The 26,093-nt window shown below is 43.3% G+C and overlaps 2 protein-coding genes across 2 annotated transcripts in view; one reads left to right on the top strand and one right to left on the bottom strand.

The window, feature by feature from the left end:
- Positions 1-4,604: 4,604 nt before the first annotated feature.
- Positions 4,605-9,700, bottom strand: RRAD (RRAD, Ras related glycolysis inhibitor and calcium channel regulator). The gene is made up of 5 exons (XM_075940071.2): positions 9,558-9,700; positions 9,061-9,426; positions 7,668-7,741; positions 6,851-7,055; positions 4,605-5,450 (listed from the first exon to the last, which is right to left on the bottom strand). The coding sequence occupies exons 2-5, from the start codon at positions 9,413-9,415 to the stop codon at positions 5,173-5,175; spliced, it is 912 nt and encodes a 303-aa protein (XP_075796186.1). The 5' UTR covers positions 9,416-9,426; positions 9,558-9,700; the 3' UTR covers positions 4,605-5,172.
- Positions 9,701-9,747: 47 nt separating this feature from the next.
- The window catches only part of CES2 (carboxylesterase 2), a 59,640-nt gene continuing 43,294 nt past the window's right edge, over positions 9,748-26,093 (top strand). The window contains exon 1 of the mRNA XM_089781506.1: positions 9,748-9,875. The gene's annotated coding sequence lies outside the window, so the exon portion shown is untranslated. The remainder of the gene's footprint in view (positions 9,876-26,093) is intronic.

Below are 26,093 nucleotides of genomic sequence, written 5' to 3'. Positions count from 1 at the left end.
ACCTCTGAGAATAGGAACAGTAAGGGAAATTTAGACTGGACACTAGGAAAATCTTCCTGTCGGAGAAGGGCAGGGTGGCTAAGCACTAGAATAAATGCTTGGGGAGGTTGTGGAATTCTCCATCATTGTCTAACCTGCTCTTAAAAATCTCCAAACATCTGTCAGGGATAGTCTAGATAAAACTTTATTCCTTCCATGAGTGCAGAGGACTGGCCTAAATGACCTCTTGAGGTTCCTTTCAGTCCTAAGATTTTATGATTGCAAGAGCATATGCAACAATGGCCTATATTATTCAGTGGAAATTGTAGACTTGGGGTAAAAATGAGGGAAGGATGTCAGATTGCATTAATTAAGCATTCTACCCTTTTCCATCAACAAATTGGCTACAAGTCTCCTATTTCCCCGTAGCCTTGTAAGTACCCAGGACCCCTGACATTCAGAGAGAGAGTAATTTAATTTGCTATGCTGTCTTAATCATGGACTGATGTGCAGCAAAGCCTGACATTTTTATCTAGACTTGATTATGTAAAGCAATGGGATGGAGGACCCAGTTCATATTGCAGCTGTTGACAAAGAATGTCTCCAATAACTTCTATAGCAGTTGAAGAGTGTTACTCTCCCGCTCCCACAGGGCTACTGATGTAAAAGTGACGGCATTGAAAAATGGATGGTGGAAAGAAGAAAGTCTGGCATGAAATGCTGAGCATGTGATAAAAGGGAGTCAGATAACTGAGATATCAGATGCTTTATGGGTTATTGTTTATACTGGAACAGGTCAATGGTGAGACCTCATTACCAATTCTGGCAGTGAAATTTGTTGACTTAAAAATGGAGTTCACGTGAGTTAGTTTGGTTTCAAAATGGATTGCAGGTTCTAGTTCACCCATGTTTTGTTTGATTGCTTAGGAGTTTCATTTTTACACTGTGGGTCTTGGGAGACAGGAAATAGACTAGTGACCTGGATCTTTGCTATGATGCCTCATAATGTATCAAATTGTTTTCAGCTGAATATAAAGTCCACTTGTAAAACCAAGTGTTATGCACTCTAAAGTCAGGAAATACCATGGTCATCACAGTAACTTCAGCAAGCTTTGTAACAACCTGAGAAGGCTGTCTCAGTATTTTCCAGCCCAAGATTACTTAAAGCTTTCTAGATAACCATCTGCTCCTTGCATTGCACTGTGAAACATATGAAGAGCCAGGCCAGAGCACAGAAGTTGTGCTCCTTTTGGCCTGACCAATTTAATTCTTCTGGATCTATTTTCTACTAGCTGAAGCTTCTGAATGTTGGGGTTGTGCTACTTTTTTTTTTGTTAGTCTCTAAGCTGCTATAGGACCATTGTTTTTTTTTTTTTAAGTTTCTTCTAAATGTTTAAGCAGAACACATTGCAATTGTTCAGCCTGGAGGCGGTAATGCTGAACTTATTCCTCTGCCATTGCATCTGCAAAGTATAGACTCTTCTGAGTGGGGGACATCATGGCACGGATTCTGTGCCCACTCCTCAAACCCTGACAGTCAGCCACTCACAAGTGCCATTTTGGGGTTTAGTGAAACTGGTTTTTAGGAGGAAGGGAAAACAGGTATTTTATGTCTAAAATACACGGTCTGAGGCTCAATCTCTTATCTGCCTAATTTGTCAGATCATTTACAGCTCCTGTAATATAATATGGGAAATAGAAAAACTTTCCCCACTCCCAGTTGGTCTCCAGTTGGTTAATTTAAACAGTACATTTTGAGGAGACAAAGTAAAAAAGTGAGAGAAGATAAATCCATTAGATGTTCTCCATCCATTTTTGTTTGTAGCGGTAATCCATTTGGGGGGAGAGAGTGTGACAGTTTGCAGGATGCAATTATACACACGACAGTTGTGGGTTGAGAGCTCAGGGAAGTCCAGAGCTGTGCTTCCTAGATCAGAGTGCTGCAACTTAGTGTAGGCTTCTAAACTGATTCAGCTGTTTCCCTGTTGACTTTTAAATAGTGTTTCATTTTAACTTCATTTAGGGATTATGATGGATAAGAGGGGTGCTGGCCAGCACTTGGTGATTAAAGGGTTAAACTCAGGTAACTAAGAGTGTTGGCAGGCAGAAGAATCAATGTGATAGAGAGATAAAATTTAAATAGTAAATATATACCTGCTGAGTTTCTCTTTGTGTGAGTTTTTTGAACCAGAAGCTGAAGGCATGGTTTTTTAAAGCCAGGCAGGACTATTATGCCTCCAAGGAAATTGGGGCATGGAAGTGGAGTGGACTATGAATTAATAAGGGGAAATGTAAATTTAGTTTTTGTTGTTTGGTTAAGCTGCTCTTTGTAAAATCCTCATGCCCCCTCTATTCCCACCTATTCATTGTTTAAGCTGTACCTAGAGATACTGTGTTCTCTGTTTTGTTTTTCTCAGTTGCTCTGTAATAGCTAGCAACCAAATATGCTTTATTAAGGATTTTTTTTTTTTTATGGCTAATAAAACCTTTTTTTAGACAATGTGATGGCTGCATCCTGGAAGGCAAGAGGTCTGTGTATGTGTCCACCTAGCTTGAGAGGCCAGCTATCAGACACAGCTGGTTTTCTGTGTTACCTTTTTTGTTTTTGTACACTCTCTTGTGGCAGAAGATCTTGGGGTACTCCTCGGGAAGGAGTCCAGTGTTCCGTTCTCATTTTTCAGGGTTCTTAATCACTAGATAGGTTGTTCCTATCTTCCAGAGTCAGTGCATCTGTAACTGTGGCAATTTTTTTTTTTTTGGTAAGCAGAGACTACAGAAGCAAGGTATTTAAGGATTTTGTGGGCCCCCACCTTCTGCACTCAGAGTGGGGAAAAGAGCTGAAAGGGATACATATCAGATCCCTCTTTAGGTGCAAACTGTCAGTGGTAGGGGTTAGTTCAAACTAGACTCTTAACTTCCCTTTTTAAAAATGGAAATTTCTTTCAGAGGTTCAAAAATGTCAGTACTGACGGTATGGTTATTTCATTTAGCAGGGACATCAAATTGTTTTTCCATTGAGTCCAAGGGGAACATGATCAGATTCTATGCCACAGATGAGGGTTGGGATGTCTTGCAGTTCCAATGTAAATTGATGAAGCTGTTTTGCTACCCCTTAACAGGATTACATAGTGACTTGGGTAGCAGAAGAGTATTGCATTCAGCTGAAACGTCAGGAGGAAGAAATGTAAGGAAATGCATGTGGACTCTATCCAGAAAGCCCAAGTTAACACTTATGAAACATTGTTGTGTACTCTTTACAAGTTACATGTGTTCAAGAACTTGTTTTAGACATAGTCTAGCAGTCAGTGCCCACGGGCACATTTGTTCAATAGATTCTGAACAAAGAATGCCACCTGAAAAAGCACCAATTCCTCTTTCTACAGTACCAGACTGTTCTTCAGAGGCCTCAAGTATTGACCTAACCTAGCCCAACCAAGTCTTGTAAATACTAACAGGATCCATTAGTAAGGTGGAATGTGTATGCAATAGTTATTCAGTATGTGGAAAAATTAAACACCATAGAGCATGCAAGTTTGAGACCCATGCTATATGGAAGGTGAGGGAAGAAGCAAGCTAGAAGTGGAGAGGGAGAAATGGAATTGAGAATTCAAATCAGAATATAAGTTTTTCCTGGAAACGAAAACTGGTACATCAAGTGTTTCAACTTAGTTTGTCTATCTAATCTCAAAAAGAGATTCAGAAAATTATGAAAGTGAAGCAAAAAAAAAAAAAAAACCCCACGCAAGTTGAGGTAATAGCTAAAACAGCACATTGTCACTCAACCATAATGCTTCCAGCTAAATTCTTAGAGCTGTTCAGAAGTTTCCCTGACAGGCCTCTTCTGCAACAGTACAGTCCCTAATGGTTCCTGCCAAACTGATTTGCCCTCCCAGTAGTTACTGGATCAGAGAGACTGGGGTGGATGGAACAGGATCAAGAGAGGAAAAAAGGAAGTGTGTTAAAGCCACAACTAAAAGGCCATAACAGACCTTTAGGAGCAGCACACTGTGAGCTTCAATATACAGGTGCAATCTCTCTAGTCTGGTATGCTATAGTCCAGCATGATTTTAGTTAGGCAGTTGTCCACTTGTGTGGCCAAGGTGCTCAGTGTGTGAGATTTAGCTCAAATTCACCCCTACATGCCTTCTAAGAGCCCAGTAAGTAGTTGACTGTATGACCTCCTGTAGTTCAGCAAATTATCTAGTGTGGCACTGGTCAGGTGCAGAAGGTGCCAGGCTTGAGGTTCAACCTGTAACATCTATCCAGACATAAGACTTGCATCTGTCTAAGGTTTTATTCCTGTTGCAGCCCAGGGGACTTCTGAGCCACAACAGATGAAGGAAGAGACTCTAGTTGAAGATAAACATTGAGGGCCAAATCCTGCTCCCTTGATGCAAGTAGACTCAGTGGAATAAGTGGGCCTATTCACATGGGTAAGGCTACCACTCCATTATACATATTTCTAATAAATACTCTGAGGATGAATGAAATCCATTTCAAAATGTAGAATCTTATTTAATGTAATTCTGCATAGATCTACTGCAGTCTATTCATACAGTAAATGCTAGCAGAAAAATACTGGCATCTCACTTTGTTCTTGCTAAGAGAAAAACAGTCTAATAGCATAACAGGAAATAACTTTATTATAAAAAAATCTGCATGTAAACAACTAACTAATTCAGTAACAGTTAATAGAAGTGCAAATTAACTTCATAAAATTGTATTTATTCTGTATCTAACTATATATATTTTGCTATTTCCCATTCTAATGCAGTTTGAACAACCCCCCTTTAAATTTAAAAATATCATTGCTTATTCATACTAAAAAGTGTACGAGCCTGCGTACAAATGTTTTCAAGTTTTGCCCTGCAAAGGAGACAAGTTTATGGTGATTTCACACTCTCTCCTTTTCAGCTCTATCCATAGGACAGGAGAACATGTAACAATACATACACAGTGAAGACGTGGGCATACAAAGCCACTTATTTAAAATTAGTTCATTTACTTGCACACTGATGCTTAAACCATTTACCAATGAAGCAAACATCATAATGCAACTTCCAGGTCTTGCTTAAGAACCTTAAGGCATTAAGGAGAGTTCCAAAAGTCATTTTTATCACCATGTAAGTTTGTCCACTGAAGTCAAATGCTTATTCACAAGCAATGTGCAGCATCTGGCCTTGGTGAAGGATTCTAAAGCACAGATAAATCATGGCAAGACTTTGACTTTGCCTTGAAAGCCATCTTCTTGTTGTTCTTTGCTACAATTCTCCCAAGGAATCGCTTTGCCTTTTTGCTTATGCTTTCTCTTCTTTTTGCATTGGCCATTCGCCTGGCATTGTCTTCCTTACTGTCTTTGCGAAGTCTGATTTGTCGAACGATACCTTCAAACAGATCCTTCACATTATGATGAAGAGCAGCTGATGTCTCGATGAATTTGCAGTCAAACACCACAGCACAGGCCCGTCCCTCTGGAAAGACAAGAAGAGACAAGTGAAGTTATATTTTCCCTTCATGCATATTGGTATCCAAAGTTACAATGGGACTTAAACATACTTTAGGGGAATGACTTATCACAAAATGCAATTCAATGCATGTTGCAGTGAATATTTCCAATCATGGAACCACACAGAAGGTGGCCCCTGGTCTTCAAGATTATACCATTCTAGGGTTGGAAGTTTCAGTTCCACCAATGTGATGGAGCATAGAGCAACAGGCAGTTCCTCAAGTAGATTGGCCCACTATTGTTCAGTGTAGGCCTCATTTAAAAGCACATATACATGACAGCATCTAGCACAAGGCTCAGAGAGCAGATATTTCTTTCAGGTTAAAGTTGTGCTGCCACATTCTGCAGAAGCGATAACCAGTAAGTCTAAGGTGGTTCCAAATAAAGCATGATACAGCTAGGAGAGCCAAATCTCTAGACCTATTGCTAGAAAATAAAAATATAGGTCACTTTGGTGTAGTGAGATCTGTATCCACAATAAGATGTTGCAAAGGTTTTAGAAAGTTACTTTTGACCATTGCTGAAGCATGAATTTCAATGTTCATGCTTATGGTAAAACAATGACCCTGAAGTCAATGCAATCATTTGTGCAAGGCAGGCCACATCAGTTAACAGGGTCACCAACAGAACAAGGAAGACCTCTGGTCACAGCACCAGCTGCTTGTTGTCTTGGAGCTTTGGGAGCTCAATCAGACTGAAAGCACTCATCAAGGTACTGATGAGATTTCACAGCATTCTACCTAGTGAATATACAGCTTATTTTTAAAAATCAGTGCCGTTGATAGATGCCTAATTGAGTCCTGGACACTGAAATATCCTGATTCACAGAAAAGACACAGCATAGACTCAAGAGGGGGCATGCTTCCCCGTGCTGCCCTGCTAAGAGATCTATCCCTAATATCAGATCACTTCATAAGAGAAAAGATTGTTCCATCTATTTTCTTGCCCTCAGATTGCCAGTTGGGGCTTTTTTTAAAATTTGTACCTCTGTCCATTAGGAACAGGATTGAGACACTCAAGTTTTCATAAATGCCATTGGACAGCCAGAAGATGGCTAATGACTAGCAGTCACTATTGACCTTGAGATGCATTAAGTAGTGCCCTGAGGCTGCAGCTCTAAGCCACGCCTTCGCTACTGCAGCTTCAGGGCACTATGCCAAGGATAGTCACAAATCAACAAGCTCCGCTTCTGACAACTTGCTCCTTCTCTATGTTCCAAATGCTGAGCATGGCATGTCAGAGCCACGCTCTTCAAGTCATGCCCCTTTCTGCAGCAGAACTGGACTCTGTTCCACAAGGTCATGATCCTCAGCAGCCTTAGTTACTAACTTATACTTTAATTCACAATATAGTAGTATTTCTTACCATCTACCGAGACTTCTCTGGATCGGACAAGGTCACTTTTATTCCCTACAAGAATGATGGGAATATCTTCTGTTTGTCTTGCTCTTCTTAGCTGAATTCGCAGTTCTGAGGCCTTTTCAAAACTAACTTTGTCTGTGACAGAGTATACAATAATGTAGGCATCTCCCATTTTCATACAGTGATTCTGTAGCCACTGGCCATCATCCTAAAAAGGAAAAAATGGCACCATTTATTGCCTTGAAAATGCATAAAAATAAACATTCCTGGATTTAGTAAGTGAATGGTTTTGGAAATTCTACTACAGCTAGTTCTCTAATTGTAATAAAAGGATTGCAAGACAGTGTTCAAAAAACTATTTTGCAAGCTTGTTCTTGGGAGGGGAAAAATCCTTTTTTGGGATAAACAGTGTTAGTCTGAATCTGCAAAAATGACAAGAAGTCCTGTGGCACCTTATAGACTAGCAGATGTATCAGAGCATAAGCTTTTGTGGGAAAAGACCCACATGAATCTGACTAAGTGGATGTATACCAAGTACAATCTTCTGTTTCCACAAGTTGCATCAAGGCCTGGGATAGGCCAGATGGTGACCCCCTTACTTGTATTCAAATAAGCAGCTACTCATGGGACTGCCTCATTGGGAGACTGAATCTGCTTATGCAAGTAACTCCCCAGCAACAGGAATTAGCAGTTCAGCTGGCCCTAAACATAGGTTATTTCAGCCCACCTACTAGAAAACTACATGAATGAATACAAATCAAAGAATGTCAACTTGCATATTAGGATGTTACTTAATGATCTATACATAAACTATACATACCTGCTCCCATATATCAAACACTATGAGAGAAGCTTCTTCTCCATCAACGATAATTGATCTGTTATACGTATTCCCTATAAGAAAAGAAATGTTTACTTCATTGACTGCACTACTCTTGGTAATCAGAACCCTTAAGACCTGGCTGACTACACTACAGTAGCATGGTTACCACAGTTGTTTCTTCTAAAAGCATTCTCTAATTTACTAGAGAATAATTTTGTTATGGTGACACAAGGTTGCAATGTATGTGTAATAGATTATATGAATTCTGCATCCCTAGTACATTTTATTCGACTTGTTAAAAGTTTATTGGTGTTCAAAGTACTGACCTAAAACAATAAAAGTAGGAAAATTCAGAGTAAAGACCATTACTCCATCCTTCACTTACTATATACTTCAGTATTATAGCATATATTTTAAAGTCTTTGAGGCATTTTAATTGATTCAATAAGAGCTTAAGGATTGGAACCATGGTGTAAAATATGTACATATGCCTCAGCCCAGAGACTCCTGCAGTTTTCAACTATACCAGTCACGACTATGAGGAGTGATAAACCTAGCTCTACTTTCTCCTGCTGTTTGGGTTTAAGTGAAAACTCATAATTTTATGGATTTGAACTTAATGTTTGGCTGTTAATTTTCTGTATTTTTGAAGAACTTTGCTTCAGGGCAGTTAGTCAATTGCCTGCGATCTCTTTATTAACAACACAAGTTTAGAAACCTACAATATGCAAAATGAGAATAATGATACCTCTCTCCCTCATAAAGCAGTTTGCCAGCCCCTTGATGGAAGACGCAATACTACAGCTGAGTACTTGTTACATAAACCTTCGTAAATCTAATCTGACTACTCAATTATGAAAAATTAGTTTGTTCATTAGCCAAACTTTAAGTGTTAAGAAATTTAGTTGTTAAACTCTTCCCCCTCCCCCCCAATCATAAAAGCCTTCCTTTATGCTAAAGAAGCTAAGCCATTCCTTAGGAAGAGTAGCACATAATGGGGATCCCAAATCAGCTCCATTTATACTAATATTGAGCTATGTAGTGATGTGACCAAGTTAATCAACTATAGTCACACTTAAGATACCTTCACGTAGTGATGCTTATACAAGCATCTCCTGGATTGATTATAGATCAATTTTGTTTAGCCATAAATCGTTGTTTATAGCCCAGCTAGATCCATGTAGCTACACTGAACAAACGGAGTTTACGGACCGACTGAAACTCCAACGACAAGAGGAATGCAGCGATTCCTCCGCACTAAAGGTAGCTTAGCTCCAGGCCAGGCACTGTGCTAGCAGGCGCCTCGCTATCGCAGCTCGCCGCCTGTGCGAGGCTGAGTGGCCACCCTAGCGCCAGGGTTTCGTGGCTGCGGACTGTGCCGCCCGCTCACCTGCCTCCTCCACGTCGGGGCAGTCCTCCACGCCGCCGAAGATCCGGGCCAGGCTGGTCTTGCCCACGCCGTGCTCGCCCAGCAGCATCACCTTGTAGAGGTGGCTGTCGGAATCGCTGCCCGAGGAGGTGACCGAGTCGGAGGAGTCGGACGCCCAGCTCTCGCGCTCCGGGTTGTACGAGGTGCAGCGGACCAGCGGGGAGAACTCGCCCAGGGCGGCGGGCGGGACGGACGCCTGCAGGTCCCGGTCGTCCACCGGCATGCTCCGGCGGTGCAGGTGCTGGTGCGCGGCGAAGGGCATGCTGCAGCGGCGCTTCTCCAGGCAGCGCGGCTTGTCCCCGCGGTTCAGCGTCATGGCGCAACGAGCTGCGGGCAGAGCGACCCGGGCGCTGTCAGGCTCCGCAGCTCGCCGCGGACACTCCCGCGCCTCGCCCGCCCTTGGGGGGACCCCGGCAGCCTCCCCCTCCCACACCTGGGCGCGCTCCCGGCCGGCTTACCTGGGGAGGGGGCCAGGAAGGAGACGGGATTCCCTGTCGGTGGTGGCGCGCTAGGGGAGCGCTGGACACTTGTCTCTGCAAATCCCCGCTTCTAGCAGCCCGTGCCGCCACGCGCCTATTTATGCAGCCAGCCCGCCCCGCCGTGACGTCACGGTGAGGTAGCCACGGCCAGCCCCGCCCCCTGCGCCCCCGCCCGGGAGGTTCCGGGGGTTCCAGACAAGCGGCTGGTCACATCCACGCGCTCCGAACGCGCTGCGCGGGGGCCTCGGGAAATCCCGGATTCTGGCCACTCCTTGGTGAGCACCCAAGAGGGCTCCGGTAAGCCAGCTGTTCAGGGTATCGGGCTCATCTCGGCGTCCCAGTGCCCTTAGCTCTAGTTACAAAGACATCCATACACGTGGGCCGCTTTTGTTTAACTTTAGCAGTGGAGTAGCCTGCAGCGGGCTGCAGCAGGATCAGGTCCCATGGTGCAGTAGGGTAAAACAGGAGGAGCCCTAGGAGATTACACTCACATTTTATTTATTTATTTATTATCTTTTGGGAGGTAGGAATTTAGCAGAGGTGGAATTTACCAGACTGACATTCTGGAGAGGAGGGTCTAAGAGGAGTAGCTGTGTTAGTCTGTAATTGAAAAAAAAAAAAACCTTAAAACAACAAATAGTTCCTGCAGCACCTTGGAGACTAACAAAAAATGTAGATTTTCATCATGAGTTTTCATGGGCACAACACACTTCTTCAGATAAACTTAGCACCTGGACCCCTTACTCCATTTATCTGAACACAGGCCCTGTAATAACAGTGCCAACTTCCAACTCTATCCTTTAAATGTGTTCTGTGTAGTTTTCTTTCCCTATTCATTCAGTTCTTGACTCCCTCCAGCCCGCAAGGGCTACAAACAAGGTACCAGCTGAGATGACAGTTTTGCCCTGAATGAGTATTGGGAAATGACTTTGTCCATGAAGTCTGTGCCCCGTAAATACATACAGTATTCTAGAATAATGATCCACGCATGAAAGCACCATTTACATTAATGACAACAATATGGGAGGGGGGGGCGCTATACAACCATAGTAATTTTTTTAAGGGTAAGAATTTTGTAAAGCATGAAGCCAGTTTTGCAAGGATGTATTGAGAGTTTGGGGCCCAAGAATCACAGAAGTCTATATTTTAACTCAGCAGTTGATATTTGGGATACTGTAGTATTAGAAATATTATGAAACACTGGAGTCTACTCATTAACCACTCCCTCAGTTTGAAGTGCACAAAAATCATGGAAAACTGATGTGTAACAATTTTAAAGCTGAATATTTCAATGTGTAATGTGTATCCCACTTCAGTGGGAAAATGTTTGTTATATAAATCTTAGAGATAAAAAGTGCTTCTTTGTTAAAGCAAAGGCACATTGTCTACATTTAAACTGAGCCATTTCAGGTTCAGTCTCCTCGTGTGCATGTCTTTGTGGAAGCTCCTACTACTAACTGATAAATACACAAGTCTAACCGCTTTGCTTGTCACTCCCCATTTAGTGTTTGTATGTGTGTATGGAATAGGATTCAACACAATCTTTGTTGTCATGTTCTTTTAAAAAAGTCTGTCCCACAGTTTCTCAGATTTCACTTTACAGCTCAGGAGTTCAAACATATTACTGCTGTTTTACAACAGCATTAGGAGTTTTTACTATGGCACCTAGGAGCCCTGCTCATGGGCTATGACTATTATGGTAGGTGCTGTACAAACAAACACAGTCCCTGCCCCAAAGAGCTATGTGTGCTTGTGTAGGATTCTCATAGACCAATATAAAAGGGCAGATTCATCTCAGTTTCACTTGTGCAATGTAATTGTGACATTCTCTCTCTAACACAGAGCTTCTTTAGTCACTATTCTGCTGGCCCCTACGTTACAAGATATAGTCCACAGGCTGGATCTGGCCTGCCTCAGCAGGACTCTTAGGCAACCTCATACTGCTCAAAGCAGCTGGCTGCTTCAAACACCTCCGTGCCACACACCAGGGAGGAAAAGCAAGGCCATTTACCACTATCACAGGGTCAACTCACCATTGCAGTGCCTCCTGCTCTTAGCACTAGCAGTTAGCTCTGTTCTCCACAGGGCCTCTCCCTCCAGCTGGTGTCTTACCCGTCACTGCACTTTGTCCACGTGCGAACGCTGGACCCACATTACTCCCACACCACAGTATCCTCTTTGGGACACACTACTCTGGCAGTGCCCACTAAAGTGGTCTCTCCTCCCCCTTATGGAGCAGATGTTACCAGACATCCTTAGCCTAGCACCTGCCACCATGTCCAACTGCAGCCTCAGTCTAGCACCTCACCTCAGGGGCAAGCCACAGTCCTTCCAGGCCACACATCAGTGGTGGCTAGACACAGTGAAAGGGGGACCCAGGTCCACCCACTACTGTGTCCTGACCCAGGGACCCTCTGGCAGCAGCCTTGTCCTGCCCTCCTCTACTGCCTCTAGTTCCCTGAGCCACTTCCCCTGTGACCCTTTGCTTCCTCCTGGCCTTTGTAGCAAGGCCAGTAGCCTGGCAGATATCAGGTTAGGGCCTCCTTTCCTAGCACTGCTCTCCCAAGGTGCTTCTCCCTGCACCTTCTCTGGTGAAGCCTAACTAGCTAGTTTCTGCTAACCAGCTCCTTTTATGCAGGGCTGCCTCAGCAAGCTGCACCCTGATTGGCTACTTAAAAACTTCTCCATCATTGGCCAGGGCTCTGTATAAGCTCCTACTAGCTTGCATGAACTTTTTTCATCCAGTGTGGGGCAGCCAGCCCACCGCAACCACTTACAAAATCTTAGAGTGGCCCCTCATCAAAAATTATTGTTCACTCCTGGGCTACACCTACACTGGCGTGTTCTCATGCAAAAACTCTTTTGCGGAAGAGTTCTTCTGCAAAAGCTCTTCCAGAAGAGAGCGTCTACATTGGCATATGCTTTTGTGCAAGAGATGTGCTTTTGCACAAGAGCAGCCATGCCAATAGAGACGCTCTCTTGCGCAAGAAAGCTCTGATGGCCATTTTAACCATAGGGCTTTCTTGCGCAAGAAATTCATGTTGCCTGTCCACGCTGGCCTCTTGCGCAAGAACAGTTGCACAAAAGGGCTTATTCCTGAGCGGGAGCGTCAGAGTTCTGGCGCAAGAAGCCCTGATTTTATATATTAAAACGTCAGTTTACTTGCACAAGAACACGCGGCCAGTGTAGACAGGCAGCAGGTTTTTGCGCAAGAGCGGCTGCTTTTGCGCAAGATTGTGCCAGTGTAGACACAGCCCTGCTGTAATGAAATGGCTAGCTATAACTAACCAGACTTCTAAAGGTTGAACCTCTGTAATCTGGGATTCCCTGGTCTGGCAACATCCATCGTCTGGCAGAACCACGGATGTTCCAGGACCAGAGAATATTCTGGTGGAGGGCTGGTGGCTGGGCTCCCCGCAGCTGGGCTGCTTGTGTCCCCACAACTGGGCAGCCAGGCACAACCCAGTGGGGCTGCACGGCGGGGCCAGGATCTTGAAGTGCCATAGCGGGGCTGCCTGGAGGGGCCAGGAGCTCAGCACACCATAGCAGGACTGCCCAATGGGACCAGGAGTGTAGCGGGGCTGCCTGGTGGGGCCAGGAGCATAGCAGGGCTGCCTAACGGGGCCAGGAGCTTGGTGTGCCACAGCGGGCGCTGCCTGCAGCGGCCAAGAGCCCAGCACACAGGGCTGCCCAGCAAAGCGAGGAAGGAGGTTGGTGGCAAGGGGGGAGTCAGCCAAGAGGCTGGCAACTGGTCCAGAGCTCAGGGCAGTCAGTAGCAGGGGAGCCAGCTATAACCTTCCCAGTCTAGAAAATCCCTCATCTGGGACTAATCAGGTCCTAAGGATGCCAGATCAGGGAGGCCCAACCTATTATGTATATTCTGAATGGCTCACCTGATCATCATTTACAATTATTTGTTTTCAAGGACTCAGCTGTGCTAGGCATTTTACTGATGGACTAAAGCAGGTTCCTGCCCCCAAGAAAAACAAGATCTCAGTTCAGCAGACTGGTGAGGGCAAATCTCTATAATCATATGGACTCCCTTGTTATTGGAGTTCCATTCAGGTATAAGGGCTGGCCATATAGCTTAGCCTGCTGGGTCAAACCCAGCGTAGATAGCATAACAAGGAGGGGGACAAAGGAAGTGAATAGGGAGAAACAGATGAGTGGGAAGAAAGAATCCAGAGAATAAGTTGTGGGGTTGTTGGACCAGTTCAGTACACAGCATGTTAGTGCTTAATTTTCTATTCTTGTGGAATATGTTGTGTGGTTGAAACCACTTACATGGAACACACAATCAGGAAAACCGCTATAAACAGATAAAACCTCAGGAACTGATTTTTTTCCCTCTTAAATCAAACAAACATCCCATCCCTTTTATGGAGTTGTTGTAGCTCGTTCAGAGTTGGGATGTCTTTTGGCCTGCCTGTTATGTAGGTTACAATTAGAGGTGTTCATAAGGCAGTTAAAGATCATCACATGCTCACAGTTAGGCTGTGTCTACACTGGGCCACTTATTCTGGAAAATCAGCCGCTTTTCCGGAATAAGCTGCGAGCTGTCTACACTGGCCCTTGAATTTCCGGAAAAGCAACGACTCTCTACTGTACAAAATCAGCCGCTATTCCGGAAAAACTATTCTGCTCCCGCTCAGGCATAAGTCCTTATTCCGGAACACTGTTCCGGAAAAGGGCCAGTGTAGACAGCCCAGTAGTCTTTTTCAGAAAAAAGCCCCGATCACGAACATGGCGATCGGGGCTCTTTTCCAGGAAAGCGCGTCTACATTGGCCACAGACGCTTTTCCGGAAAAAGGGCTTTTCCGGAAAAGCAGCCTGCCAATGTAGACGCTCCTTTTCCAGAAAAACTGAAAACAGAATAGTATTCCGTTTTAAGCATTTCCGGAAATTCATGCCAGTGTAGACACAGCCTTAGTGCTCTCTGCCTGCTTTGCAGAAAACATGGTAAGCAAAAAAAATGGCCTTCTGTCAGGTGCAATGATAGACTTTCACAGGATGGCTAAAGGTTTTAAATGCTTTAGTTAAATTGACTGAATTGCAAAGCCAAGGCTAACATTTTAAGTAATGTGTAGGTCAACTCTGTTTAAAAAGGAATATTACTTAAATGGAATAAACTAGGATCTGTGAAAACATTTTGACTAAGCATGTTCTATATACAGTTAAAGTGTCCCATTCCTAAAAATAGCTCTTCTTCATTTTATTGTCAATAAGAGCTGAGTGTTCCTGCCTAAACTTGATCCCACTATGAAGTTTCACTTAATAAAATATTCAGAGTGAATTTATGAACTTGTTCATTAAATCCATTTGAATTCCTTTCTTGAATTTGAGGGTCAAATCATGGAAGTTGGTATGTAATGTGTCTACAATGGCACGATCTCGCGCAAAAGCCGCCGCTCTTGCGCAAAAACTTGCTGCCTGTATACACTGGCCACGTGTTCTTGTGCAAGTAAACTGACGTTTTAATGTATGAAATCAGGGCTTCTTGCGCGAGAACTCTGATGCTCCCGCTCAGGAATAAGCCCTTTTGTGCAACTGTTCTTGTGCAAGAGGCCAGCGTAGATAGGCAACATGAATTTCTTGGGCAAGAAAGCCTTATGGTTAAAATGGCCATCAGAGCTTTCTTGCTCAAGAGAGCATCTACACTGGCATGGATGCTCTTGCACAAAAGCACATCTCTTGCACAAAACCACATGCCAGTGTAGAAGCTCCCTTCTGGAAGAGTTTTTGCAGAAGAACTCTTCCGCAAAAGAGTTTTTGCATGAGAACACGCCAGTGTAGACGTAGCCTAAGATTTTTTTCCCACTTTTCTGACAATTCCCATCCAGAGGAAAGCATCACTCCTTGAAACAAACGCACAACAGATCTTAATCCTGGGGTACATTCTGCATCAAATAATACAATTTGCAATAAAATTATATATTGTGCCTACAATATTTTAAAATTCTGCACTCTTCTGCAGAGGATTGGGAAAAACGGGACTAACTGAAACCCTAGTTTGTTCCATTTCCCGCCATAATGAAAATCTTACATATTTTATGGTGTGATTGCGTAATAGCCCTCAATGGAAAAGAGACAACATGAGTAGGCTTTCACAATAACCGCTGAATAGAAACATCATGAGAACAATGCCACAGGAAAATTGTTAATTAAAAATAAATATTTACAGTAACATGATTCAAATGAAAGAAAACCAGGATGGTGAGAAATATAGTGTGTGTTTGTGTACATATATGTACAACAAATAGATCCAAATAAACCATAAGAAAGAACAAACTCACTCTCTGCATTAATCTACTTTAGAAATCTAAAAGATTTTAAATATTTTTCTAAACTCTTGAGACTATCATGTTGTGGAATAAATCCACTCCAGACACTTAGGATTCAGCCCATTCTTAGTTTCGAAATAGTTGTGTGGCTTTTTGACAAACTTGAGAGGGTTTTTGACAAACTTGAGAGTCTTGTCTGGCTGCAGTTGGAGAATACAATAATAAACTAGGCATGGGGATTTTAGAGGCATGATAACCCAGCATTAAATCCCTCAGAGCTTGGAGATATGTGAATTGTCTTTTTACGGAAAGTGAGATGGCCTTGGATTAAGTCATGGAGGAGTCACTTATTCCTGGTGAGATGACTGGAAGTTTCATAGAGGCAGAACATTGGTCAGGCAGTTGGGTCTGTTTCTCATCTGCCTCTGGATCTGTGCCTGGAACTTGAAAAATTGATTCATGATTGAGGTCATACAGCTACTTTATGCCCTTGGATTGGCACTGGACTAACTGTTGGAAAGAATTAACAGATAAGGCAGGATAATTACAGGATTGCAACATACTTCCTTGCATAGCATGTATTTTAAATGTTACAGTAGCATCTAGTGACCTCAGCAAGATCAGGTCCCATTGTTTTAGGCACCATATGAACAGAGACAATTCCTGCTTCACGGTGATCACAATCTAATGGACAAGATGCACAAAAAGAGGAAGACAGCGAGTGTTCTAATATTCAGTGACTTGCCCAAAGCCACACAAGGAGTTTGTGGCCGAGCCAGGAACTGAATTCAGATGTACTGAGACCTGGGCCAGTGAATTAACCACAAGGCCATTCTTCTTGTAAGTTGAGTTAAAATTTGAGATAAGCAAAAGCCGTTGAACCCATTGAAGGTACAGCTGTACACTCCAAAGTGTCCTGAAACTCAAGGCTAGATCAGCTACTTTTATCACTTGTGCCGTTTCCAAACTTGGGGGCTGTGTCTAGACTGGCCAGTTTTTCCAGAAAATCAGCCGCTTTTCCAGAAAAACTTGCCAGCTGTCTACACTGGCCGCTTGAATTTACGCAAAAGCACTGACTTCCTACTGTAAGAAATCAGTGCTTTTTGCGGAAATACTATGGTGCTCCCGTTCGGGCAAAAGTCCCTTTTGCGCAAAACTTTTGCACAAAAGGGCCAGTGTAGACAGCTGAGATTTGTTTTCTGCAAAAAAGCCCCGATCGCGAAAATGGCAATCGGGGCTTTTTTGCGGGAAAGCGCGTCTAGATTGTCCACGGACGCTTTTCCACAAAAAGTGCTTTTGCGGAAAAGCGTCTGTGCCAATCTAGATGCTCTGTTCCGAAAATGCTTTTAACGGAAAAGTTTTCCATTAAAAGCATTAGCGGAAAATCATGCCAGTCTAGACGTAGCCGTGGGGTTGCCATCTTTCCCCAATGGCATCTGGTTAATCTGGTTGGGAAAGTTGGCACGCTTACACCCTTCTTAGAAGTACTAGCAGCAAAAGCAACTGTACCATAAGATAGATAAGGCTGTTCTTATAGAACAGCCTCAAACATTTACCCAAATCGGAGTTGAATAAGATTGAAAAGAGAGGAGTTGATTATGCTGGCTTTACCTAGGAATAATTGGATGAAACTAAATAAAGGCAACTTCCTTGTTAAGAGCTAATGAAAATAATATATTTTTAGTCGTGCCTTTTATAGCACCTTTTTTTAAGGATATCAGTTTATATTACAGACAATGTAAAATGCTTCACAATATCCCTGTCATGTAACTTGTTATTCCCATTTTACAGAAAGGAAAGCTAGGGCTCAGCGTGATTAAATGACTTGGCTAATGGTGCACAGGAGGTCAGTAGCAGAGCTGGGATATAGTTTATTTAGTTGTCATATTTAGATACATAAATAAAAGTGGCCTGATTGTCTTCTGTGTTGGGTACTTGTACTGTAAACCTTCTCACTGAAATCAATGGGAGTTGCATTGGCTTAGTACTTGTGAAAATGGGGCTATTTTTATTTAGGCATCTCACTGTAGGCTCCCAAGTTCAAAAATGTTGACCTTTAGGGGATTCCCTGCCCTCACAACCACCTTCCTGTACTTTTAACAGGTATTTCAATTGTAATTAATCTCTAGTTAAAAGACAATTTTGACTATTGCTTCTTTTAAAACTTTACTTCTACTTCTACTGGACCAATAGCCTGTCTAAATAAGCATTTCATTCACATACCATAGACTTGGTGTCTTTGGCAAATGTATACAGTATCTCTCATATATAACTGGAACAGGAAATTACATGTAAGCAAGATCTGAATGGATGCTTCCGGCTAGCTAGGAAGAGGGGAAGAGACTCTGGGTGTGTTTATGTAAATATGGTTGCTCTTGTGTTGCTTAGATTTGCTAGGTGTTCAACTGATGGAAGGGTGTTTTGCTCATAGCAATCAATTTAGCTGGTGTTATAATGCTAGTATAAGTGCTAAATGCAGGAATTGTTAAATATGGTTGCCAATGCTTGCAATTATTGTGGGAATATAGAAAAGACAGGATGTGCTTAACTTGTCCCAGAAAAGTGAGACACTATGGCTGCGTCTAGCCTGGCATGCTTTTCCGCTAATGCTTTTAACGGAAAACTTTTTCTGTTAAAAGCATTTGCGGAAAAGAGCGTCTAGATTGGCACGGACGCTTTTGCGCAAAAGCACTTTTTGCGGAAAAATGTCCATGCCAATCTAGACGCAGTTTTGCGCAAGAAAGCCCCGATCGCCATTTTTGCCATCAGGGCTTTTTTGCACAAAACAGTTTGTAGCTGTCTACACTGGCCCTCTTGCGCAAATACATTTGCGCAAGAGGGCTTTTTCCCGAACGGGAGCAGCATAGTATTTGCTCAAGAACACTGACAATCTTACATTAGACCGTCAGTTTTCTTGCGCAAATTCAAGCGGCCAGTGTAGACAGCTGGCAAGCGACTGCTTTTGCGGAAAAACTTGCCAGTCTAGACGCAGCCTATCAGTTTAAAGAACCTTAGATGGATAAAGGCTTGAATGTCAATGTTGTGAGAGTAAGGGATTCTCATCCAGCAGGTATCTGGCTGTAAGTTTGGTTCAACCTGTTTTGTCCTTTCTAGGTTTCCCTTTTAATTTTTAAATTGCTCCCTTGAACTGAAATCACTTGAGATGGGGCAGCATTTCTGTCCTGCCTGCAAAATTACTAAGAGATTGATGTGCAGAAGTTACAGCTGAGAGGTAGATAGCAGTGGATGGTACCTAATGGTTACTGTGATGAGTGGCTTGCAGGGTGCCAGTGGAGAGCAGTGAGCAGCCAGTGGAGCCAAGGTGAGAGGTATCTGTGCAGGTCCATCTTTGAACACTGGGTCTGCGCTGACCAAGGGCAGCAACTGTAGGTGGAGTTGTGAGAAGGGTTGAACAGATGAAGGAGACTTCTAGGTTGCTGGACTTAAGAATATGAGGGGGAAAGGGCACTTCCCAACCAGCTTGGGGTGGGACTTTTACTCATGGTTTATGTTTATGAACCTGTTTGCAGTGTTCTCCCAAATTAATGCCAAGTTACTTCCCTCTTTTTATTAAATGTTTTCTTTCTACACTCAGGGTATGTCTAGACTACGGAGTTTTTCCGGAGTACCTCTGGTATCCTGGAAAATCTCCACTGCGTCCAGGGAATGCGTCTGCTCTTCCGACATATTTTGCGGAAGAGCTAATATGGTCTTTCGGAAGCCCTGTATTCCTCGTTTTTGAGGAATAAGGGCTCTTCCGAAAGAGGAGGTTTTTCTGAAATTTGTTCCAGTGTAGACGGGCCAAATTTCAGAAAAGCCTCTTCCAAAAAAACAATTGGAAAAAGGTACGCAATTTGTGTACCTTTTTCCGAAAAAAAAGTGGCAGTCTAGACATAGCCTCAGACTCTGAGCTTGCAAATGAGGATGCATTGCCTTTCAGGCATCCAAAGGTGGTGTGTGAATTTCCCAGATTACTGGGTAGAGGCTTGAATCAATTCTCTGTTGGATCAATGGAAAGAAACCCCTAGATATTGAACCTGGGCCAGGCTGCTGCTGGCTCCACCTGCCAGAAAGGTTACATACAGAACTGTTGGTTTGGCATAAAACCTGACCCTGAGTCTATCTGTGTTTATGGCAAACACCATGCAAGTCCTGCATAGCAGACCGTTATGAGTGAAAGCTATCTCTTACGGGGAATTCTGAGCACAAGATTTTGCTAACAGATCATAAATTTGTCAGTATTTCCCCGTTTTTCCAATCCTAGTTCTCTTTCTCTCTTTCTCTTTCTTCCATACTTTATTTTTCTACCTTATCTTGTTTCTTTCTCTTTTCCTCCAGTCCTCTTTCTTCTCTGCATCTTTTGTTCTGTTTTCAGCCTTTTTTCCTAGCTCTTGAAAAGTGCCAGTGTTTAGTTCCAGTGTGTGTCATATGGGCAATCTGATTTTTTTTCTATTGTTTGTTGCTGGGAATAAAGCATGTGCCTTGGGTTGAATTGTGCCATAAAAAGTGTAGGATGTATTTCCCATTCTAAATAACAGCTACTTGTACTCTCTTTCAAGGTAAATGCTAATAACTGGAGATGGAGGTAAATGTAGAATTCCTGGATCCCTTTGGATTTTGTGTTAGGAAGCAGCAGATTCAGATTTGATTAACTGTATATGAGTCTGTCTTAGTGGAACTGAAGTCAGATGACTCATTAAGAGAAGTATATTGTGTAGTAAAGGAGCACCTCTGAGTTACAAACACCAGAGTTAAGAACTCACCAGTCACCCACACTCCTCATTTGGAAATGGAAGTAAACAATAAGGCAGAAGCAGAGAAAAAAATGGGGACGTAGGAAACAGTACAGTACTGTGTTAAATGTAGAATCCTAAGAAGCATTTTTATGCTCTGTAGCAAAGTTTCAGAGTCAGTATTGAGTCAGTATTCAGTTGCAAACTTCTGAAAGAACAGCCCTAACATTTTGTTCACCGTTACAAACATCTTCCATTCCAAAGGAATTCATAACACTGAGTTTCTACTGCATTTAAAGTTTGTAATATAATATCTGCCGAATTTTTCTGTTGTAATTTTTGTTTGCATTGTGTTGAAGCCTTGTTTGGTCCCAGGAGATGAGAGAGAAGGTGAAGGAGATTGGTACAACAGAGGCTATTACTTCACCCACCTACTCTCTCACAATCTTATAATTGCTTTTTCAGGGGGTAGCTGAGTTAGTCTGTACAGGAGAAACTTTAAAAACACCAAATAATCTGGTAGCACTTTAAAGACTAACAAAACATGTAGACTGTATCATGAGTTTTTGTGGGCACATGTTTTGTTAGTCTTTAAAGTGCTACCAGACTACTGTTGTTTTTTAAGTTTAATCTTATAATTGTGATTCCAATCTTTGCATTGCTGCTGTCTTTATGTCTGTGCTCTTTCATCATCTTCATTTGGTTAGAAGCAACAAACTGTATTCAACAAGATCCATTCCAGCTCATAGGCTGGAGCAGTGCTTCATTTGTCATGAAGGAGGTACCAGGGCTCAAGCAATATTTTTACTTTCATAACTGATTTGGCAAGCCCAGAAGTTCAGGGGTCTATGAACTGCCAAGCCTCGAGGAGCCAGAGCTCAGCCCTGGCTAGCTGTGGCAGTAGGGCTATCCCTGGGGGGAGGGAGCATGGTACCTGAGGCAACCACCCTTAATGCCCCAGGTGCGAGCCCACAGCAACGCTCCTGCTACAGCCCCCGCCCCACATATGCTCCACCCCCACCAACCCATGCTTCACTCCTTCCCCAACCTCTACCCCTGCTCCTCCCCTCCCTGCCTTTTCTGCCCCTGAACTGCCCACTCCCCGAGCAATGCAAGCTGAGGGACTATAGGAGCCTGGCTTGGGGTGGCAGCAAGGATTGCCCCCCTGCACTCACCATGGTGGCGGGAGCCAGAGTGACCAAGCAGCCTGCTCCATCCTCTCCCTGTGCTCTGCCTCTCCACCGTAATGGGAAGTAGAGCACCCTGAGCCTGAGGGGGAGCAGGCTGGGAGAGAGCAACGGGGTGGAGCCAAGCAGGTGCCAGGCTGCTCCAGCTCCTGCTGCCGTGGTGAGTGGGGAAGGAGAGACAACCCTTCCTGCTGTCCTATGACAGGTCCCTGCCTCTGGTAAGTCCCTGCCCTGGGACCTGTCCATAGGACAGCTGAGGTGACCACTTCATGGTCTCCCAAAGTGCAGGGCCTGGAGCGGCTTCCCTGAACGACCTGTGGACAGGATGGCTGTCGAGCACAAATTAAGCTCTGGTCTGAAGTAGAAGCACCAGGGCAGGCTATATCCATCAGCCTGGCTGTATGTTGGGAGAGGTGGCTACCACCTCTTCAATCTCTCTCCCCTAGTTCCCTTCAACTCATGTGCATAGAGCCCAATTAATCAGGTATTACATGGGTGAAGACAATTCTACCCAGATTACAGAAATATCCATTGAAATCTCATCTTGCCAAGCTGTGACACACTGCTCCAGCTGGAGAGGGAGGCTGGCCATTTCCCAAATTCCTGGACTAAAAAAAGATATAGAAGCAATCTTTGTATTGCTCTTTAATTACAAAACTAGCACACTGGTGCCAAAGAGAGGAGGGGACAGAAGGTAGTAGTGGGAAATGACATCTTGTTTTTTTCCCAAGCAAGAAAGGCACCGAAGTACAGGGAGTACAATAATAGATTGTTTCCATCATCTGAAGAGTTCTACTATCCCATTATTTGCAGAATCTACATTAAATTATGGAACTGCCAGGTGTAAATGAGGGCAGAATTTGACATGGTATGTCATTAGGGTTGCCAGATGGTTTCAACAAAAATACCGGACACACCTGACATTACATCACAATCCAAATTACATCTTATTTAGAAAATACCAGACATTTATATTTTCTCAATTTATTTCCTGAACAGAAAGCTCAAATACTGGACTGTCCAGTTCAAAACCGGATACCTGGCAACCCTGTATGTCATGCCAGTCTATTTGTACCATATATTGCATTATCTCATAAGTAATATAGAATGATACAGCGTTAGACCATATTTTGTATCTATCCCTGAAAGTACAGATTCAAGATGGAGTTTGCAACCTTCATTTTGCACTTTCTTTGTTCTGATAGCTTGATTTCTCTGCATTAATTTGGCCTTCATACTAACTTGTGCATAGGGTATTCCCAAGGAAAAGTGTTACACCTATCTGTTTAACTGAGGACTTAGACATGTCTGCTTAGACATGATAAATCAATCTCACACCATTATCTTGTTGACTCTGGTACTCTACCACGATGAGAAGAGTGGCCAGCGTTGACGGGAGAGCAGCCCCTGCTGACCTTATTGCCCAGAAAATGCCATGTAAGTATGTCACATAGATCAGATTGATGTCAGGGATTAATGTCTACTAGGCCTGAGAAGCCAAATGAATGAGCTCTGTGGTCACATCTCCTATGCAGTTAATCATATTCAGACACCATTGTTCAATCCAAGGTGACTGAATTGGGGTGTCAAGGATGAAGTAGAAACTCAGGTGGAAATGGGGGAGCACTCATGGCGTTGAAAGGTTACAGAGCCCCTCTCTTCCCTCCCAAAAAATGCCCAAGTGCCCTCATCAGAGATAATCCTTTTATCTAATCAGTAATGAGTCATGAACACAGGAGATGGCTACTGGTGTAGTTGCTGTGATGTCTTTTACATTCAAGCTAGAAACTCTAATGCCTCAGTTGTTAGGGTCCTTAAAGGAATTTGGTCCTTTTTAGGATTTTAGATCAGTATTTCAATATATGTGGCCATGCTTTACCCCTCTCTTTCACATAAGACTATGACAGTGTTGGTAACTGCCTCTCTGAAGCGCCTATAAAAGGCTTCAAAATAGGTTGGGATGGGAATTAGCCAAATGTTGCCCATCTGTCCATTGCTTTTTACTCCTGTTGCTTTAAGAAATCTCCAGAGCTTTGATCACTGGACTAACCTCAGGACCAACTGGGTTGGGTGAATCACTGCTCTGAAAAAAGACAGTCTGGATGAATGGTGTATCTAATTTCATTTCTGCCCACAGGAAACTCTGTGTGTGTGTGTGTGTGTGTGTGTGTGTGTGTGTGTGTGTGTGTGTGTGTGTGTGTGTGTTGCTAATTTCAGACTTACATTTATTTTTAGTGTTTGGTCTTCAGGTCTATTTCTTACTGGTACAGTAATCTTCATCATGTGTCCTGACTTAGTACTAAAGTCACAATTTGGGTATGCCCTTGAGTCTTTTAGTTGCTATGGAGCTGAATCATGAGCATGTACTGTATGTGATCATCTGTTTGCTCCTATTGCATTACAGGTTTGAAATAAAATCAGGATGTGACTTAAGCTTTTTCCTTATTTATTTTCTCTTAGACCCTTTCAGTGTCAAAGCCTGTCCAAGCCAGTGTATGCAACATACACGATACATAATTTTGACTTAAACATGGGATAATAAATATCCTGTTGTGATTACTTAGGGCTATTTGCTCTGAAGTGCTCAATGAGGAAGACTATCTCAGCCTATAGCAAAAAGTCCCTTGCAAGGTCCTCTGGAATAAATATATCTGCCTATGAGTTTGATGTCATGACAGGTTGAAACACTTAAATGGTGCAACATACAATATCTGTTTCTTCCATTCAGCTGAAAACATGGTATCTGTGAAAAGTCACCTCTCTAGATGCTTCCTCCATTATGATACCCCAGAAAAATTGCAAAAACTAAGGCCTGGACTATACCTGAAACTTTGATTGACCTAGCTTTGTTGCTCATGTGTTTGAAAAGTTCACAGCCCTGTGAGACGTAGTTAAGTTGACGTATGACCCTCAAGGCTGACAGAAGGGCATACACACCTATAGGTTGACAAAAGAATTCTTCTTCAAGCTAACTGTTGCCTTTTGAAGGGAATGGATTTATTACAGTGACGGAAAAACTCTTCTGTCACAGTAGCAAGTGTTTATGCTACACAGGAGATAACAAAAGGAGAGAGAGTGTGAGATTCAGAGATCAACAATCTGGGATGTATTTAAATAATGAATGATCTCAGATAAGACTAACATATGAAGGATGCTTTTCTGAATAAGCAAAATGCAGGACAATGTAGCACTTTAAAGACTAAAGTCAGTAGTGTCTCGGAGATAGCTGGGGGTATTGGTTACGAAGCGTTTGAGAAGAGTGTCTACATAGCTGGATAGACCAGTAGTGAGCGTGCCAATACCAGAGATGATGGGACGTCCGGGGTGCCCAGGTTTATGGATCTTGGGAAGTAGATAGAACAATCCTGGTCGAGGGTCAGAAGGTGATTCTGTGAGGATTTGTTCCCGAGACACTACTGACTTCCTAAGGAAACTACAAAACATCGATACATCGATAACCTCCCCAATAATACCATCCTTGCCACCATGGATGTAGAAGCTCTATATACCAACATCCCACATGAAGACGGATTACAAGCAATTAGAAACACTATCCCAGAGGACACTACTGTAATAAATTTCCTAGGGAGATTGCGGAATCTCCATTACTGGAGATATTTAAGACCAGATTAGACAGACACCTGTCAGGGATGAGCTAGGGCAACTCAACTTTGGAAGCCCCAAGGGCCACACTGATACTTACAGAACATGCTGAGGGCCTCAACTTAAGTGTGGTTGCATATTCAAGCAAATATATACAAATAGCTTCTCTCACACTGACAGGCATGAATACAAAGATTAAGGCAAGACTACACAACACACAGGCCCCATTTAAGTCAGCTCTGCTGATATTAATAAAATGCAACATTTACCTGATTTCTTCCCATGTTACAGCACATCTCATGAGCAATGACAGTCCAAGAATTTAACTACTAAAACACATATCAACAGAAGATCATTACACTGACTACTTTTTTGTTTTGGCTCCCACTCGCCGGCCACGTGTTGATCCCCACATAAACCCAAACTGTACCGCGGAGGGAAAACAAACTGGCCGTGGACAGCATACCAAGTTATTAATAAATATTTTTAAACCTTTACCTTTTCTCTCTGCTGCCATGTCTCCTCTCCTTGCTCCATCAGCTCCCCTGGTGCCTGCTGCCCCCCAACTCCTCACCCTCCTCTGCTGTCCTGACTCCTGCCCTTCTCACTGCTCTCAGCCCTTCTGCGACCTGCACCCCTCCACCAGCCCTTCTCTCCCTCCTGTGCCCACTCCTCCAGTAACCCCACTCTGATCAGGTGAGCTACCCCTCC

Source organism: Pelodiscus sinensis, chromosome 12, assembly GCF_052426305.1.
Source record: "Pelodiscus sinensis isolate ZL-2025 chromosome 12, ASM5242630v1, whole genome shotgun sequence".
Classification (NCBI taxonomy): Eukaryota; Metazoa; Chordata; order Testudines; family Trionychidae; genus Pelodiscus; species Pelodiscus sinensis.
This window is presented reverse-complemented; position numbering and strand designations above follow the sequence as displayed.

Coding starts and splice junctions, on each gene's coding strand:
- RRAD (XM_075940071.2), bottom strand. CDS start 9,415: ATGACGCTGAACCGCGGGGACAAGCCGCGCTGCCTGGAGAAGCGCCGC. Junction 7,742..9,060: donor CCCCGACGTGGAGGAGGCAG/GTGAGCGGGCGG, acceptor CTTTTCTTATAG/GGAATACGTATAACAGATCA. Junction 5,451..6,850: donor CAGAGAAGTCTCGGTAGATG/GTAAGAAATACT, acceptor TTGTCTTTCCAG/AGGGACGGGCCTGTGCTGTG.